The sequence below is a fragment of the Catharus ustulatus genome, chromosome 24, assembly GCF_009819885.2.
Source record: "Catharus ustulatus isolate bCatUst1 chromosome 24, bCatUst1.pri.v2, whole genome shotgun sequence".
Taxonomy (NCBI): domain Eukaryota; kingdom Metazoa; phylum Chordata; class Aves; order Passeriformes; family Turdidae; genus Catharus; species Catharus ustulatus.
In genome coordinates this window covers 3,358,917-3,377,058 of record NC_046244.1, presented here as the reverse complement: position 1 = coordinate 3,377,058, position 18,142 = coordinate 3,358,917, and the positions used below count along the sequence as shown (strand labels likewise).

General features: G+C 48.0%; 1 protein-coding gene across 1 annotated transcript in view; it reads right to left on the bottom strand.

The window, feature by feature from the left end:
* Nucleotides 1-12,064, bottom strand: part of LOC117006772 (kazrin) — a 212,873-nt gene extending 200,809 nt beyond the window's left edge. The window contains exon 1 of the mRNA XM_033079363.2: nt 10,885-12,064. Coding sequence (XP_032935254.1) covers nt 10,885-11,002 — 118 coding nt within the window. The 5' untranslated portion in view covers nt 11,003-12,064. The remainder of the gene's footprint in view (nt 1-10,884) is intronic.
* Between the last annotated feature and the right edge of the window lie 6,078 nt (nt 12,065-18,142).

Below are 18,142 nucleotides of genomic sequence, written 5' to 3'. Positions count from 1 at the left end.
CTGACCATCCCTGTGTCACACACACTGACCATCCCTGTGTCACACTGACCATCCCTGTGTCACACACACTGACCATCCCTGTGTCACACTGACCATCCCTGTGTCACACACACTGACCATCCCAGCTGGGCTGGGTCTGGCAGGAGCTGGGTTGGCTCTGGCATGGATCAGGGCTTTGCAGTGTACTCTGCCTCCCTCTCCTGGTCTGTTCCCAGGGATTCCATAAATCAACACTTCTGGCACCCAGCAGAAGCAGCACGAGCTCTCTTGGTTTGGATCTTTGCACATTTGAGGTGCCCAAATCCTGTAGGGGAAGAGTGGAGCCCTGGGAACCTTCCCCAGCTCCAGATCTGTGCTGAGGTTGCCAAAGCCACACTGCCATGGCCCCACAAAAGGAAAGAGAAACAGTTCAGCCAAAACAGCCCTAATTCCCCTTCAGATCACAGGGTATCACCCAGCCATTTCTCCTCAGCCTTTCTTAAAAGAAATGATCACAGTCCCACTGTCATTACTCATTCCAGATTTATTACAAAATACCCTCCCCAAGGGAATGGGGGGAGGCATCCCAGCCAAATTCCCCAATTCCATCAATAGGAATGGAAGCAGCAAATCTCAAGTGGAACATTACCCAGCTCAAGGAGAGTTAAACATAACAAATTCCTCTCTCCACAGGGAAATCACAATTTTCCTGGGCACTCCCAGGGACTGGGGCCAGCAGGGACAAAAAAGATGAAAGGGAAGAGGGAAAAAAGATAAAAAACATCTAAACCTCACTGTTCTACTCCTAAGGCTTTTGGGTTTTGTGTGGATAAAACAATGTGTGATTAATGCTTGGCACAGCTGGAACACAGTAAAATGCTAAAATCAGTAGGATAATTAGCATTAGGTACTATTAGATCCACATAGTTGGATTGTAGAGAAGTTAATTTGTATTTTAAACTTTCTTTTGACATCAAAGCTGGACATTATGTTGGCTTTGTTTTTTCCCCCATTTTTTAAAATGGTGAACATTAAAATATTAAATGGTAGGAAGACCCTCTCAAAACACTGGCACAAATTCCATCCATCTCTGAGTCTAATGAATATTAAATTTTAACTAAAAGGCTGAACTTCGTGGGGAAAAATAACTTCTCACTTGTGAAATGCCTTCTCTGAGATTCCTACCTGTGTGTAATAAATCTTCACCATTTAAATACCATTTAAACAGCTGTGAATGTTAAATTACCCTTCCACTTCATTTACAGTTTGCCTTGAAGATAAAAGCTTTGTTTTTATCTGCAAAAGCAGCATTTTGCTGTTTACAGGAAACAAATCCCACCTTATCAATTTGCATAGGAAATTTTTCATCTGATGTGTTTGCTGCACTTAACACATTATTTACTGAAACCCTGAATTTTGAGGAGGGGGAAACAAGAAAATCTCATCTTTGCATTAAGAAATGGAATTTAGAAATAGAGGAATTTAGAAACACAAATGTTAGCACAATAATTTTTTACCAATTCAGCTGGGGCTGCCATCCCCAGCCTGACAAATCCATAGGAATTTATGATCATTATTTTTCAAATCAGTGTGTTAATGGCATCTTAAGCACACAGCAAACTGAAAGGTGAGCTGGAGAAAAACAAACTGCTCTCAGGTTGGCAGCAGGCCACTGTAAATATGCTCCCCAAGCTGAAGAAAAAGTAATTTTAAAAAGGAAAGAAAAATGAAATTTAAAAAAAAAAGGGAATAAAGAGTAGGTGGAAAGGAAAAAAAAAATTATATTTCTTGGAGAATAGTTGTGCTCTCTCTCAGAATATATTCTGAGAAATTTTTTTTTGTTTGTTTTTCTGTTTTTGTTTTTATTACCAGAAACTTTTTACTTAAAGCCAGGTGAGCAGTGGGAAGTCAGGATCCAGGCTGGGGCAGTTTTCCCTGAGCACAGCAGGAGACACCAGGCAGCACCACCGGGGGTCAGCAGCACAGCACAGAGGATTTCTGCTATAAAAACAGCTTTTCTAGAAATCCACAGCTCCTCAGTGTGTGGGAATTGGCCACAGCCAGGCACAGACTGGTGCAGAGCTGGATTGTTTAGTGATTTAGTTGTGGATAGAGCTGGTTTTTGAGAGCCCTTTGCCATTATCTGCCCATGGGTGAAAATCAGAGGAAGAAGCTCCAACCCTTCCCAGTGATTAAAACATCTTGATTTAACCTGTTTGACTCATATCTGGAGTCTTCCCAGCACAAGGGCAGGAACCTCAACCCTGTTCAGCTGATTTGCCAGTTAAACTCCTGGATGTGTTCTAGTAAAATACTTTCATTATTTCATATCAGAATTTAGGAAAAATATCCATTTACACGAATCTCAAAAATTCCCACCTACCATAAAATAGGATAAAGCCAGAGCAAAGACAAATGCTTTGCTTCATGTCTTTCATCCTCTTTACCATTCTAAAAATGCACAGGCCATTAAAATTGCCTCTGAGACCTCCAAAGAATAATAACTAATTCCTGTTTGTAGCTGCAAGTGTAATCATGTGCATGTTTGCAGTTCATTATTTTGGTGTCATAAAAACATGAGGGTTGCAATTGCAAGGAATTATTCCATCCATAGCCTTTGCTATGAGCATGAGCTGAACAAAACCAAATGAGTCCATCAGGAGAGCAGATGAACACTGCCCATCACTGAATCAGGAGTAAATCAGCTCACGAGTGCTTCGTGTACAGATGCTGTGATAATGGAGTCTGACTGTTGAGATGACAGAGAAAAATTTATATTTAATTTATGCAAAAATATTGTTCAATATTTTCTGTGATTTCTGTTGTTGGTTTGTTTTGCTTTGTTTTTTTTTTTTTTTCAGATAATTGGTAGCAGTCAGAATATTTGGGGAAAGATTTTCCTTATTGTTTTAAGAACAACCCCCTCTTGCTGTGCACTGTATAAATAGCTGTAGGTACATCTCCATAATTCCACACTGAATAATACATCCCTCAGTGGCTGCTCTGTGCTGGCTGGTTTTAAACAATTACAGTAATTTCACTATTATAAGCCACACTTGATTATAAACCGCATGTTCCAATACAGAGTGTGATAAAAGGTATCTGTTCTGTCACCATCTGTTGAGGATGGGGGCAGTGATCCTGATCTCCATGGCAGATATTCTGCTAATGGGCCATCCATTGAAACCAGGCAGGGCATTGTTCTTTATCTTTTCACAGCCCATCCTTCCTCCAGCCAGTCATTTTCTGCTCATGGCCATTGAGTCCCACTGTGGCACTGATAAAATTACTGCATCCCATTGGGAGTTGCTCCAGCCAGGGGGAAGAGCCCAACATTTCTTACCAAGATGAAAACAGAGGTTTTGGGACACTAAGGGAGCCCTTTCTCCACTGGACTCCAGAGGAAAACCGGATTTCTCCACATCCCCACTGGAGCTGCGGAGGGAAACTGCACCTTGTACAGGAGCACTGCTCCAACTGAGCCACATCTGTCACTGCAGGAGGATGCAGCCACCATGGAATGGGACTGCTGCCAACACCCTGCCTGACTGACGGGTGTCAGGTTGTACTCTGACTGTGTCAGGGTTTGGGGTTTGTTTCTTTGTAGTGCTGTATTTCTATTTTAATTTCCCTAGTAAAGAACTGTTATTCCTAATTCCCATATCTTTGCCTGAGAGCCCCTTGATTTCAAAATTATTATAATTTGGAGGGAGGGGGTTTCCATTCTCCATTTCAAAGAGAAGCTCCTGCCTTTCTCAGCAGACACCTGTCCTCCAAACTAAAACAGCAACTTTTCATTCTTTGTCCATATATAAGCCGCACCTGATTATAAGCCGCACTTTGGGTTCGGACCAAAATTTTAGTCAAAATGGTGCAGCTTATAATGGTGAAATGACTGTAATCACACCCCTGGGACAAGGTGGGTGGCAGAGGAGCTCCCACCCAGCACAGGGGATGCAGATGCCCAGCCCAGGGCACCTCAGCTCCCAGACACTGCTGCAGGTTTAACCAGACCCCACAAGTCCTGGGTGCTGCTCTGGGGACTAAAGCACCAGATCCACCAAGGAAATGAGGATTCAGCTCCAGCCCAGCTTTTACCATCTCTTTAATACCCACATTCCTCACACCCTCATTTTTGGAATTTTTTTTTTCCCCCTCTTCCAGGCAGGTGCAGTGCATCCATCACCCTCAGGCCTGTCTGAAACCCCAGAAACCCCTCTGTGCTTTAAGAGATCCCTGTGCCCTCAGCCAGGCTCTGCAACCCCCAGGAGCTTTTCCAGCCTGAAATAAATAAAAGCAGGAAATCCTCTCAGAGATAACAAAACTTCCAAGCTGTTGCACCCCACTTTGCTCCGTGGCTCTCTCAAGCACTTCATGTTGGTATTTATAGAGCATTAGCAAGTCCTTGTCTGTGGTGCCTCTGCCCTTCAGGGCTCAGTGAAGCTCCCCAGGCAAACAACAACAGCACAGTGTTTAAAAGAACATTTCAACCATTTAACAATGGTTAAAAGAACATTGTAGGGCAGTAAAAGCTGCAGACAGCAAGTGGGCTCCATCCACTCTTTTCCTCTGGAGTACAGTCCTACCTAATGAAGTGAAAAAAGGGAGATAAATGTCACTTCTTTTTATCCCTAATAACAGCCCATTCCACTGGGTAGAAAAGGAAAATATTAGTGATCTTCCCATTTAATTTCTGAGACCCCTGAATTTATTCAGCTCAGGCAGGAGCACATCACCTGTCAAGGAGAATTTTTACTCATTGCTTTTCTGGGAAGAGGTAAATGATGTTTCCTCCTAGTGCTGGAGCTGGCCCTGGAGAGAATCAGATTATTCTGTTCTTCTTGAAAACACAAAACTCCAGGGGCCTCTCAAGCAGTTTGTTTCTGATACATTTCTTGTCATGTCAGAAAAATGGGTTTGGTTTTGACAAAAACGACACCTTTTTCTGCACCAACACACAGGGTGATTCAGCCTGGCAGGAACGTGCACAGAAAGTTGGCAGAGATTTTATTCTACACTCAGGGATTTTATTCCACACATTCTCAGGCACTACAGTGGTGGGAACAGATTTATGTGTTTGCTTTTGAGCTGCTGAAGTCTGACAACACCAGCACACAAACCCAGACCACAGCTCTACTCGGGGAACAGAAACTCAAAGAGCAGCCAGACTTGGTAAAAGGAAAATCCCCAACCCCAAAATGTGACAAAACAAAAAAATTGTCCATTCTGTAGTGCTGCAGTCAGTAACTTTCTCCTCCAGGTGTCTGCAGTGCTGGCCAGCAGCACAACAGCCTTGGGTGCCACCTGCAGTGACAGGACAAGAATTAATGGGCTCAAACTGAGAAGGGGACATTTGGGTTAAATATATGGAGGGAATTCTGCCCTGTAAAGGGTGGGCAGGCCCTGGCACAGGGTGCCCCGAGAAGCTGTGGCTGCCCCAGCCCTGGGAGTCTCCAAGAGAGATGAGCTTTAAAGTCGCTTCCAACCCAAACCATTCCATTGTGGATGATACAATTCCTCCAAAGCCATCTTCCCCGGCCCCTGGAACTTGCTATAATAGATAAGGTTTTCCTAGATACCAAGGCTGAGCCAAACTCTTTAAGAATTTGGTCACACTCTAACACTTTGGACGATAATTGGTTAGAAATTAGTTTGTGTAATTGGTCAGTTCACCTTTAGAACTTCTCACTTAGATTGGATGCTGTTTTTTGTATAAACTTTTTATTGGTTGTAGTTTGAAACCCCCTAAACCTATAAATATGACTGTCTGCCCTTTGGGGATCCCTGCTTGACCACCCCTGGCATGAAATAAAGATTCTTGTGGAACACAAGGGAGGCCTCTGGTCTTTCTCTGCTGGCTGATGTGAGCTCCTGAGAGATGGCTGATCAATATTAGCACTCTCAGCTCCTGGTAAAACAACTAACAGGGGCAAAAAGAAAGCTTACATTCCATGACTCTTCACCTGATCATCACCAGTCAGTGATGCTCACCTCAGCAGGGTCCCCACCCAGGACAGCCAGACTCTTTGGGATCACCAAACTCATCTCACTTCACCCACCTGACACCTGCTCCAGTTTCTTATTTTCCCAAAACTAGCTCATCTAACCTGAGGCACAGTAATTAAGCCAGGCTGCTGCAACGAGGTTTGAAAACATCCCCAACACCCCCTCTCCTCCTGGGAGAGCAAATGAAACAGCTTGTTACCATGAAAGATTTATTACTGACTAATGCACGCAGGAAACCTGATGCTCTGAGTGCCAGAGACATTCCCAGCCCCGATTCCACGTGCCCCAAACCAACTGATCCAAGCAGGTTTTGTGCTGGCTGTTCTCAGCTGCTGAGGCAAGAGGAGCTGGCACTGAAGGTTTGTCAGATGCTCTGAGCTGCAGCCTGAGCTCACAAAGGGTGCAGGAAAGGCAGCAGCAGAAATAACCATGGTTTTGGGATTGATCCATCCTGGGATGAGGAAGGTGTCCCAGCCCTTGGAGATCAAGATGGGTTTAAAGCCCCTCCCAGCCCAAACCAGGGACTCTGTGCCATCCCCCTCAGCCTGTGGGATGAAGGTGAAGCTGCATCACCTCTGCTCTGCCTCAGCTCCAGGTAAATGGTTTGAAACCAGATCCTGCTTGATTTAATTAAGTCATGGGAAAATGCACAAGGGACTTAAGGGTACAAAATGAGAGAGCACAGATGGTAAATGTTCATCTCAGCCTCAGTTTAGAAGGTCAGAGATTTCCTTCTACAGCTTATCAGGGGCTGAAATTTTCCCATTAATCACTTTTTTCATATCTAACACCCATCAGATTTTAACTCTGCTCCAAGGAGCCCAGCTCCTGAGCAAACCTTCACCAAAGACAGGGGGTACAGAGCAGGTCTTCTTAAAATACCATTTTATTTGTTTAAAAACCATATTCAAGCACTAGATGAAGGAGTTCTATGTTGCATATTCCATACTTTGTTTGCAAAACAAAATCTTTGCAAAAGATGCCAGACCAGGTGAGATTCCAGGGATTTCATGCTGCATGACAAATATTTTGCTGAAGTAGTGCCACATCAATCTCACCTCACATTCCCCTCGAGAGGATCTGGATCAAGAGCTATAAACTACAGATCTAGGGGGGAAAAGGCAAATCTTTGAGCCACATGGCATTAATCTCCATTGAAGAACTCCTAAGAATTTTGTATCATGTCCTTAATTTTCTGCTGGGGGTGAAAAAGCCCAGAGTGGAATCCAGAATCATGTAATGGATAATATTTATGTAATGGAAACACAATGTGGAAGAGATTCACTGCAAAATCCTAAGGTTGGGATGATTTTCAAATTACTTTCTTGTTCATTCTGGCCACATCTTGAATCAAGTTCCCTATTTCATAACCAATGGAAAAATAACTGGCAAGATATAAAGAAAAAGTATTGGAAGCCTAACAAATCAGCAGCATCTGAGAGCCAAGGAATTGCCAGAAAATGAAAATTACTCTAATGGAACAGTGAGTCAGGAAATAATGCATGGCCCTAAGTCCAGAAAACTGCAATATGCCAAACAAATTGCTTGGAATTTGCCCATGTATAAAATAAATGGTTTCTCTACTAAGCCTAATTCTTCCAGAGAGCATTCAGCTCTCCTGGAGATCAGGTCTCACACCACATATTCAATATTTCATGGGAGATCAGATGGGAAATACTCTTCAAATTCTTAGTAACCCTCATTTTAAAGTTTGGTAGTGACAATCATAAATCCTTCAGACTTTTTTGTTTTGGTTTTTTTTTTCCTTTCTAAAATGAACAACTAGAGTCTTTCATTTGGGTATTAGCAAAATTTACAGCACAAACCTGTGCCAGATTCAAACTTATGCTTCAAGCAAGACCAGCACTGCCTGGCAGCATGAATTTCTTCTGGGATCAGAAGATTTAGGATGGGGCTGAGAAGCCAGCCTCTTTCCCAATTACTCCTTTTGGAAATCAGCAGCCTTGTAGTTAGGCTGGAAAAGGCAAAACATCACCCACCCTGCATGGCCTGCCAAGGAAAACAAAAATCTTATTCCCTGAGTGATTCCAGGCAGGAATTACAGCCCCCTTTGGGAATTACACTCCCTCTAAAGGTGACCATGTCCCCAGGTGACAATGACAGATCTTTCAGGCATCAGCCAAATTTAAATCCTGTAACAGTGAGGATTTACTGCCTTGGGACACTGGAGTTTTGTCAGTGAGCTCTTAGTGGGGAGCTGCAGCCTTCCCACCCCCTCTGCTCCCAGGGGATCACCAGGAGCACCCCAAAAACTGAGCCATGGAGCTGCAGTGAACTGGTGAGGAAAAGAATAAAATGGGAAGGCAGAAAAATAACTTTCCAAAGAGCATCCCATGGGCTGTGCCAGCAAATGCTGCTGCAGAGGTTAAACAGAGCAGGGAGCTGTGCAAGGGTGAGGCAGGGCTGCCATGGGCAGCACACTCAGCCTGACACTGCCACTGCTGAAACCTCCAAAAGAGATTGAACAATCAGCCAACTGGGTAGAATCAGCTGCACAAAACCCCAACTTTCCAAGCCTTTTATCAGTGGGAACGAGGGGCAGCTGGCAAGGGGAAAGTTGACCTCCAAACATTCAGTGTTTGGTTTTCAGAGCAAGTTACTGAAGAGCAGCACTGGGAGAAGGGGATGTGTTTGCAGGGGAGCATCACACCCTCTGGTTTCTCAGATAATGCTCCTCACAACCTGAAGCACTTTGCAAGCAGAGCCCAGCTCTTCTCACATTGCTCTGGAGGAGAAGTGTCCCTACAGCCCAGGAGCTGTAAAAACCACGAGATCATTGCAGGTGGTACATCAAAGAGTGCTGTCAAGCCTGTGATCTATCTCAAGCTTGGCAATTCTCCAGGCACAAAATCTGACATTTAATTAAGGCCAGCACCTTTCTCATTCAAGCACATCCCTGTGTTATTATGAGCCCAAATGTCACCGATGGCAATGATGGGGACTGGGCATCCACAAATCTTTCCTGGGAGATCTGGGCTGTTTGGGTCAGAACAACCCCTCAGAGGTTGTTGTTGAGGGGAATCACAGGGGCAAGGTCTGGTTTTACGGGTTGCAAAGGCGTTTGCACAGCCCTGCTCGACACTGAGACCTTTGGGGGCCTGTCCCAAATGTCAGCTCGGTGACAAGGACACCAGGGAGGCACCAGAGCTTGGTGTCCCAAACCTGCATCCCTCCCACCTCAGGGCATCCTTCCTGCCCTATGGACACAGACACACACAGACACTGAGCTGCAGTTCTGCTCTCAGGAGTGCTGGCTGTGCATGGTCACTGCTGTAAGGGTACAAAACTCACAGGAGCACACATGATCTGCTGGAGTCCCTGTGGGTGTCACTGACACCCATGGCAGCCAGCCTGACATCCCACCTCATTCCTGAGAAATCACCTAGAAAATCCTACCAAGATGATCCACCAGAGTGAAGAAATCTTCTGGTTGACTGACTAAGGAAGGATTTGAAAATCCAGAAGTCACAGATTTCCTTTTGGGGCATTTCCCCCTAAGAAAGGGAAAGGAGAACAAACCAAACTAAAACTACCACCTTTGTTTTCTCACCAATTGGTCTCATTAATGTGGGAAACCAACTGCTCACCCAGGATCAGAGCTGTCTCCTGCATCTCTCCTTTGGGTGAGACAATGGATCCACAGCCTTTGGACTGACCCCAGGACATGCAATAGGAAAGTTTAATACCAAACCCTCTCGAAGATCTGCCTGACATTATCTTGGAGGCAGCAGCATCATCTCAAGCTTGATTAACTAAGTAGCAGCCAGCTAATTAGTCTCCTAATGAGTCATCCTCCCAGCTCTACCTGTGAAAGTTCGAGAGGCAGAGCAGAAATCCCACAGAGACCCGCAGGAAACTCTAATACTTTAATATTTTTAATGTCACCACACAAGTAGAAACATGCAATCCAAACATCATCAGTTACAGAACTGGCTACTAGAAGAGAGAGAAAAGAGAAGGAAAAAGGATGGGACACTTTGCAGGACAAATTTACCACAACACCAGCACAAACAGTACCAGCAGATCTGAGGAAAACAAGCCCTAAAAATTCAGAGCAAGTGTTGTTATGACATCACTGCAGACAGCCAGGTTTCTCCATGGCTCTGAGTAAACAAACACACCCTTCCTCAGAGCTACCTGTCAGTGAGGACAGGAAAACAGGAGTAAATTTTGTAAAATCCCTTATCCAATCTCAGACCTGGGGAAGCAGGTGAAGGGGGATGTGAGTGCCCAGCTCATGGGCTGGTGCTTCTGAGCACCTGTGAGGAGCAAGAGGCAGACATGGAAAATTTTGGATTAGTCATGTCACACACCACCTATTTAACAGCCAAAAGGCACAGATAAGAAATAGCCAGGCCCATGTGTAGAGAGTTGGGAATGTATGAAAACACCTGGGAAAAGGAGCAGAGCTCCCAGGTGCTACAGAAACACAAACAGCCATGGAAAATCCCAGTTTGTCCTTCACAGAGCTGAATACCAAAGCAGATATCCACATGCTGCAGCAATCGCCCTCCAAAGCAGCAAATCAGCCTCCACTTAGAATGTCCTTGTTTTGAAATGCAAAAAGCACCACACATGTTCTGTTCACATCCAAAGGAAACTTCCACCAGCAGGGAAAGAGCAGCTTGTTCCAGCCCGTGTTACCCAGACCCACAGAGCCCTCCCAGCCCTTTATTTATCATTTACCTTGTTGGTAAATGATTGGGCACAAAGCTTCTGAGTGGTTTTGGGGGTAGCTGTGCAAATGCAAAAGTGATCACCCCAACTTTCCCAGATTTTAGGGAAGAACTTGGGAAACAGAGCAGCAAAGGGACAGCAAGGACATTGCAAAGGGGATGTGGGATGCCGAGGTGGTGCCTGGGCACGTTCCTCTCTTACCTGCCTCCATGAGCTGGCACTGCTGCCCAAACACCTGGGAGAAGGTGACAGGCCCTGCAGGGCTGGGGCTGGCCGGGGGTGAGTCCATGGCTTCCCTGCAGTCCTGGGTGTTGGTCATGGAGCAGAGCCCCGAGCTCGGAGCCCCCCTGTGCCCCCCGGATCCTCGGGAGGGGACACCCGGGCAGGAGCGGTGCTGCCCCTCCTCGGGGTGCCAGGCTGCTCCTGCCAAGGGAGAGACCCGCACGCGTTTTTACCGGGCTGGCAGCAGTGTTTGCATGGAGCAAACCCAATGTCTGTGCTCTCCCGGGAGGTTCTCCTGAGTCCTGGGCAGCTCTGCTGGCTTCAGGCACAAATCAGCACCAGGCACTGAGGACTGGCCCCTCCTGGGGTATCTGCCATGGTCACAGCAGAGTCACGGGGCTCTTCTCTTCTCCCGAGATTCCCAAACCCAGCTGCTGCCTTGTGAGCCCGGACACATCTCCAGGAGCAGGGGAGCTCTGCCACGCCGGGATGCGGAGCCGCCGTCCTTGCAGCGGGGAGGGCACCGGGGATGCTGAGCTCCGGCAGGATCGATCCCTGTCCGTGGGGTTCAGAGCTCAGAATCCCTGTCCGTGGGGTTCAGGATCCCTGTCCGTGGGGTTCAGGATCCCTGTCCGTGGGGTTCAGGGCTCAGGATCCCTGTCCGTGGGGTTCAGGATCCCTGTCCGTGGGGTTCAGGATCCCTGTCCGTGGGGTTCAGGATCCCTGTCCGTGGGGTTCAGAGCTCAGCACCGGGGAATCCCGAGCCCCGGCAGGATGGATTTCTGTCCGCAGGGCTCAGAGCTCAGGATCCCTGTCTGTAGAGTTCAGCACCGGGGGATGCTGAGTCTGGCAGGATGGATCTCTGTCCGCAGGGCTCAGAGCTCAGGACCCCTGTCCAGAGGGTTCAGTAGCGGAGATCCCGGGCTCCGGCAGGATGGATCCCTGTCCGCAGGGCTCAGGATTTCTGTCCGCAGGGCTCAGAGCTCACCGGAGCCCTCCCCTGGCTGCGGGCCGGGCTCGGGGGCTCTCGGCATCCCCCCCGCTCCTGTCCCTGCCCAGAGCCCGCTGCCCTGGCCCCGCTCGGTGGCGGGGGAGGAGCCGGAGCCGGGCTCGGAGCATCCCCTGCCCTGCTGCAGTGCTGCCTCCTCCTCCTCCTCCTCCTCCTCCTCCTCCGCATCCAGCGCCGCTCCCGGAGCGCTCCGGAGGCGCTCGGTGATGCCAGCCCGGGCAGGGAGCGACGAACCGGCCACATTAACCCCCTCCCTGCCGCATTAACCCTTTCCTGGCCGCATTAACCCTTTCCTGGAGGCATTAACCCTTTCCTGGCTGCACTAATGCCCTCCTGGCTGCATTAACCCCCTCCCTGCCGCATTAACCCCCTTCCGGCTACAATAACCCTTTCCTGACTGCATTAACCTCCTCCTGGCTGCCTCAATCCCCTCCCGGCTGCATTAACTCCCTCCCGGCTGCATTAACTCCCTCCTTTCTGCATTAACCCTCTCCTGTCTGCCTCAATCCTCTCCTGGCTGCATTAACCTTCTCCTTTCTGCATTAACCCTCTCCCGGTTGCCTCAATCCCCTCCTGTCTCCCTCAATCCCCTCCTGGCTACATTAACCCCCTCCCACCCACATTAACCCTCTCCCACCCACATTAACCCTCTCCTGCCCGCCAGGATGCTCCAGGGAAGGGGGAACAGACGCTCCCAAACCTGCCCGTGGCTCCGCATCCCGCAGGAATTCCAGCCTGGGCTGTTTCCAGGGAAAAGGGGCCAAGAGTTAACTCCCTGCAAAGTCTGACAGCGCTGATTCATCTTTATTTGAAAAACTCCCTCTGCCGATGCAAAGGATGCTGACTCCGGGAGCTCTGCATGAATCTGCCGTCCGTGAATCATCAGAGCTTTTTTTGGGGAAGTCTGCTGGGAAGAAATGTGACGGCATGGCTGGGAAAACACAGGAGGAAATTCGGAACTGTCAGGTCACAGCAGCAGAAAGCCCAGGGCAAGGAATAAGAGGGACCTGCAGGTAGAACCAAAGCCGGGGCAGACAGGATGATGATCTGAGAGAGGCCAAGAACACCTGGAAAATTCTGAGCAGCGGGAATTGAAGTCACATCTCGTGGTCTGTACACAAAATCCCAGCTGGGTCAGTTTACTGTGTTTGCTCCCCCAGATATTACATGAATTTAAGGAATAAATATTTTGCAGTGAGGCTGGAGAAGCCCTGGCACAGCTGCCCAGAGGAGCTGAGGCTGCCCCATCCCTGGAAGATTCAAGGGCATGCTGGAGGGGCTCTGGGCAGTTTAATGAAGTTGGAGATGTCTCTGCTCATGGCAGGAGGTTGGAGTAGCTGTCCTTTAAAGCATCCTTTAACTGCTCTAGGATTCTGTGATTTATATGATTTTGTGCTCAGATTATCTTTGGCAGAGTCCAAACCAACAGACCAGAGAGTATTTTGTGTGTTTATTTCACTAAAGGAACAAGGAACAAGAGATTCACCTTGACCTTCTCATCTGTCTCATGGAGGAAAGCAAAAATTGGGCCATTTATTTGGTCCATGTGTCTTCAGCATTCTGATGATGTTTTCTTCCTCCCTAACTGTGCTGTTGCTCTCTCTGCCCATGTCCCACAAAATCCTCCCAGAACTGTTTGGTAACTTATCTGCAGAATCCACTGCAGAGCTGCATCCAGCTCTGAAATATTAAAGTACAATTTAGGAAAAAGAAAAGAGAAAATAAAATTATGCAAGAGGCTACTGCAAACCCTTTATCTCTATCTCCTTAGCAAAACTTTGCCAACTTTGAGACATCAGGGGTTTTAGTGTTGCAGATGAAATCACAGATGTATTTTTTCCTCCTCTCCAATTCCATTGTGCATTAGGAGGGTGCACTGGAGGTTCTTAAGCACCAAAACAACCCAATAATCTCAGAAAACCTGTGCTCTGCTGAGGATGTGTCACTGGAGGGGGCACTCTGGGATGAGGAGTGGGGTGGGAGCTGTTGGAGGCTGTTTGCTGTTCCTCCATGGCCCTAAAAACCTGAAAGGGACAGCAAGGCCTCTTCTTTGGGCTGGTCTGGGAGGGTGTCCCTGCTCAGCATCTCCACCTCCTCTCTGGTGAGCTGGGAGCAGAGAGCCCAGCAGTGCCTTCCCTTCCCTCTGGACACACTCCAGGGAACGCTCAGTTCAGCTCAGTACATTCTGCTCCCAGGAAATGTCCCTCCCTGGGGTACAGAAATGACATTTTCCACCTCACTGCAGCTCATCTGGATTTTCCTCCCAGCTGACACCTGTGTTCTCACACATGACCCGATGCCAGATTTCATCCTCTGGGTTTCTGTGCTCACCACAACCCCCTGGGATCTGTACAAAGCTCCTTAAGGTCCCCCAGTTCTGCTGGGGCCATTGTGAACTCCAACAGCTGCAGCCACTGACCCTGCACAGGAAATAACCACAAACAGAACACATAACCTGACTCAGAGATTCTCTTTCTAGGTGAAAAGGAAATAAATGAGTGTTAGGAATAATGAGAATGATGTGCCCCTTGTTAAGATGCTGGAGCTCAGATTAGAGGAGCTGTGTTTGCACACAGTGAATGAGATCTGTGGAAATGTGGGAGGAAGGTGAAAGAAGAGGAAAATCAGCCCCTGCCCCTCACTGAGGGGAGATTTTTCTGCAAGGACTCCCCTGCTGGAGCCAGATTTGCTCATGAGCAGATTTACCCAGATGCAGCAACACAAGCACTTTAAAAACATCACAGCTGAATTACCAGCAAGCCAAGTGCCAGAAAAAGTCCATTAATGCACTTGGAGAGGGCCTTGCCCAGAATGGCTGCTGAGAGACCTCCCCAGGTCATTTCATGGGGCTGTAGCAGTTCATTTTCTCCCCAGAATGCCCAGGGAGAGGCTCTGTGCCCCCCAGCCCCTGCTGGCAGCAGCACAGGCACAGGTCACACAGGGACAGGAGAGAATGAGCTCAGGGCAGATCTGCCTCTCTCCATACCCAATTATCCCACTGAACACACAACAATGTGCCACAGGAAATGCATGAAAGGGAGAGGAGAAACTCTGCTGAAATCATTGCATCATGAGAACAGACGTTTCATTGCTGTGGCACTTCACAGCTCCAGAAATACCCTGTGGGAAATGGGGTCATCCCAACAATGTTCTTTGTAACCAAGGATTTGGGAACAGGGAGGGCTCAGGAGAGAATATTCAGAAATTATCCTTAATGAGATGTCATCAGCTATGAATGGCAGCAGGTGAGAACTTATTTCTTGAGTCAGAAATCAGAATTTCACTGGTGCAAGGCAGAGACTCTGGCAGGAAAAATAGCAGCCAAGGATTTTTGTGTTTTCTTCCAGCACAGCAGTGTCACAAGGAGGGCTGGTGGAATCACTGGCTGGGTGCAGGGGATGGATGGATGTGATAATTCCTGCTCAGACCACGGACATCAGCTCTGGATGGTTTCTGCAATTCTGATGCCTGTGTCATGCAAGGCAAATGGAATTTTGTAGAATTCACTTTGAAGAAAAGCACTTAAGGTTTGGCATCAGAGGCAGCAATTAAACATATTTCTGCCTTCCTTCAGATTACATATCCAGCAGTTCTTGGCTGAAAGACAATTTTGTTTTGTTGAGTTTTATTCTTTCAAAAAAAAAAAGTTTGAAAGGCACAGAAGAAAATGACATAAGTGGTGCAGAAAGAAAAAGCCCTAGAGACTTAGATAATATTTTGGGTAGTTTATCAAAGTAAGGCTTTAGTATGGCTTAATTAATATATAAATATTCTTTTAGAAAAGAAATACCAGCTCTGAAAGGATTCTAATCAGTTGGTGCTGGGCACAAAGAGAAGCTGAACTCAGACACAGACTCTGCTAGGACAGAGTGCTGCAGGATTTCCCTTGAAGGTCAAATTAAGGAACATTCCTGAATCAATACACCCAGGCAAGCCTGAATCACAGGACAGAGGAACCCAAGAAAGAAGTTCAGGGAGTGGGTCAGTTCTGCCAGTTGAACACTGCAGCTGCAGGAAAATTCAATATATAAGAGAGTAACTACATTGTGCAGATGGCAAGATGTGAGTTTAACAACAAGCACTGCGTGTTTATATTGCAGATTTTCTGTCCCCACACAGTCTGTTCATTCCCCAGAGCCTCAGCTGGAGGAGTGAGGCCCAGAGAAGCTGACTTTGGGCAAGGACATGAGCCTGGAGTCCTTCCCCTCACCCAGCACAGCCACTGGAAAGATGAGCAGGAAACCAACCCTGCAAAGTGCTGCTGGAGTCCAGGTGACCCAAACTCAGCAGAGCAGAACAAAAAGGGGGCTGGCCCTGTTTGATCAGCATCTCATATCTAAGGTAACATGTCCAGAGCTGTCTTTAAAAACTGCCCCTCCTTTTTCCAGAGCCTGATAGCAACCAAATACAGCCAGGCTGAAATTGTCCCCTGCCCCAGGAGCTGTCAGTGCCCTCCTGTTCTTCACAGGGGATGAGATGATTGTCCCTTCTCACTGAGGATGAGATGAGTGTCCCTGTCCCTCCTCACTGGGGATGATTGAGTGTCCCTCCTTACAGGGGTGAGATGATTGTCCCTGTCCCTCCTCATTGGGGTGAAATGAGTGTCCCTGTCCCTCACTGGGGATGAGATGAGTGTCCCTGTCCCTCCTCACTGGGGATGATTGATTGTCCCTCCTTACAGGGGATGAGATGAGTGTCCCTCTCCCTTCTCACAGGGCATGAGATGAGTGTCCCTGTCCCTCCTCACTGAGGATGAGATGAGTGTCCTGTCCCTCCTCACAGGGGATGATTGATTGTCCCTGTCCCTCCTCACTGAGGATGAGATGAGTGTCCCTCCTCACTGGGCATGAGATGATTGTCCCTTCTCACTGGGGATGAGATGATTGTCCCTGTCCCTCCTCATTGGGGTGAAATGAGTGTCCCTGTCCCTGTCCCTCACAGGGGATGAGATGAGTGTCCCTCCTCACTGAGGATGAGATGAGTGTCCCTGTCCCTCCTCACTGGAGATGATTGATTGTCCCTCCTTACTGAGGATGAGATGAGTGTCCTGTCCCTCCTCACAGGGGATGATTGATTGTCCCTGTTCCTCCTCACTGAGGATGAGATGAGTGTCCATGCAGCAGGACATGCCCTGCTGTCACTTCCATTGAGCTCATCCCTGCCCCTCAGGAGATGTCCCTGCTGCAGCAGGCTCAGCACCGTGTCTGTCACAGCATCCCTGGTGTGTCCCAGCGCTGCAGCAGCTTGTGAGCAGTGTCCTTGGCTGGGTGTGAGCCCAGGGAAGGGCTCAGAGGCTGCACTCTCACAGCCAGGGGCTCTCAGCAGCGCTCAGGCAGGATGGACTCGTGTCCTGTGTCCCCTCTGAGCACACAGAGCTCTCTGTGTCCCAGCACTGGCACCCAGGGCTTTGCTAGCTGGGGCTTTGGGAGGGGACCCAGCCCCTGCAGTGTGGTGTTGTCTGCACCCTGCACACAGAGCTGAGCAGCCTCAGGAGGAGAAAAGGATCCTCCTGACCTGTTTCTGGCTGTAGCCTTCTCCCAAAAAAGCCACAGCTCTAATAAGAAGGAGGAATTAGTGCTGCTTCATGTGACAGCACAGACAGAAGGATGGAGGCACGCAGCTATTTAAAGAATATTTCTCAAGGTTCTCACACAGGGACAGAATGACAGTTCAGCACAATTGGATCCCTTCAAACTTACCTGAAACTGGGTGCAGGGGCTGAGAGCCTGAGAGGCTGTGACACTGCCAGAGGAGCCTGGCTGCCTGTCAGGCTGCTGCAGGCACTGCTGGGTGACAGTGACAGCAGTGGCTTTTCTCTAACACACAGATTTATAATACATGAGGAACCTTTAGAATTTCTGGGGTGAAAGAGCCATTTTTAGCCTAGGTTAAATTAATATTACTATATATAATTCAGCTGTTCCCAAATTTATTTATTGCTCCTGCTGTGATTTTTAAGGAATGTGGCTGGATTAATGCACCCATGGTGATGGCTGCCCATCACCCTCAGTGATTCCCCTACAGGGATTTAAACTGAAGGAGGGTCCATTAGGGGATATTTAAAGAAGGTTTTTACAATGAGGGTGGGCAGGCCCTGGCACAGGTTACCCAAAGCTGTGTCTGCCCCATCCCTGGAAGTGTCCAAGGCCATTTGTTCAGGGCTTGCAGCAACCTGGGACAGTGAAGGTGTCTCCCCTTGGCAGGGTGAGAATGGGATCAGCCTTAAGG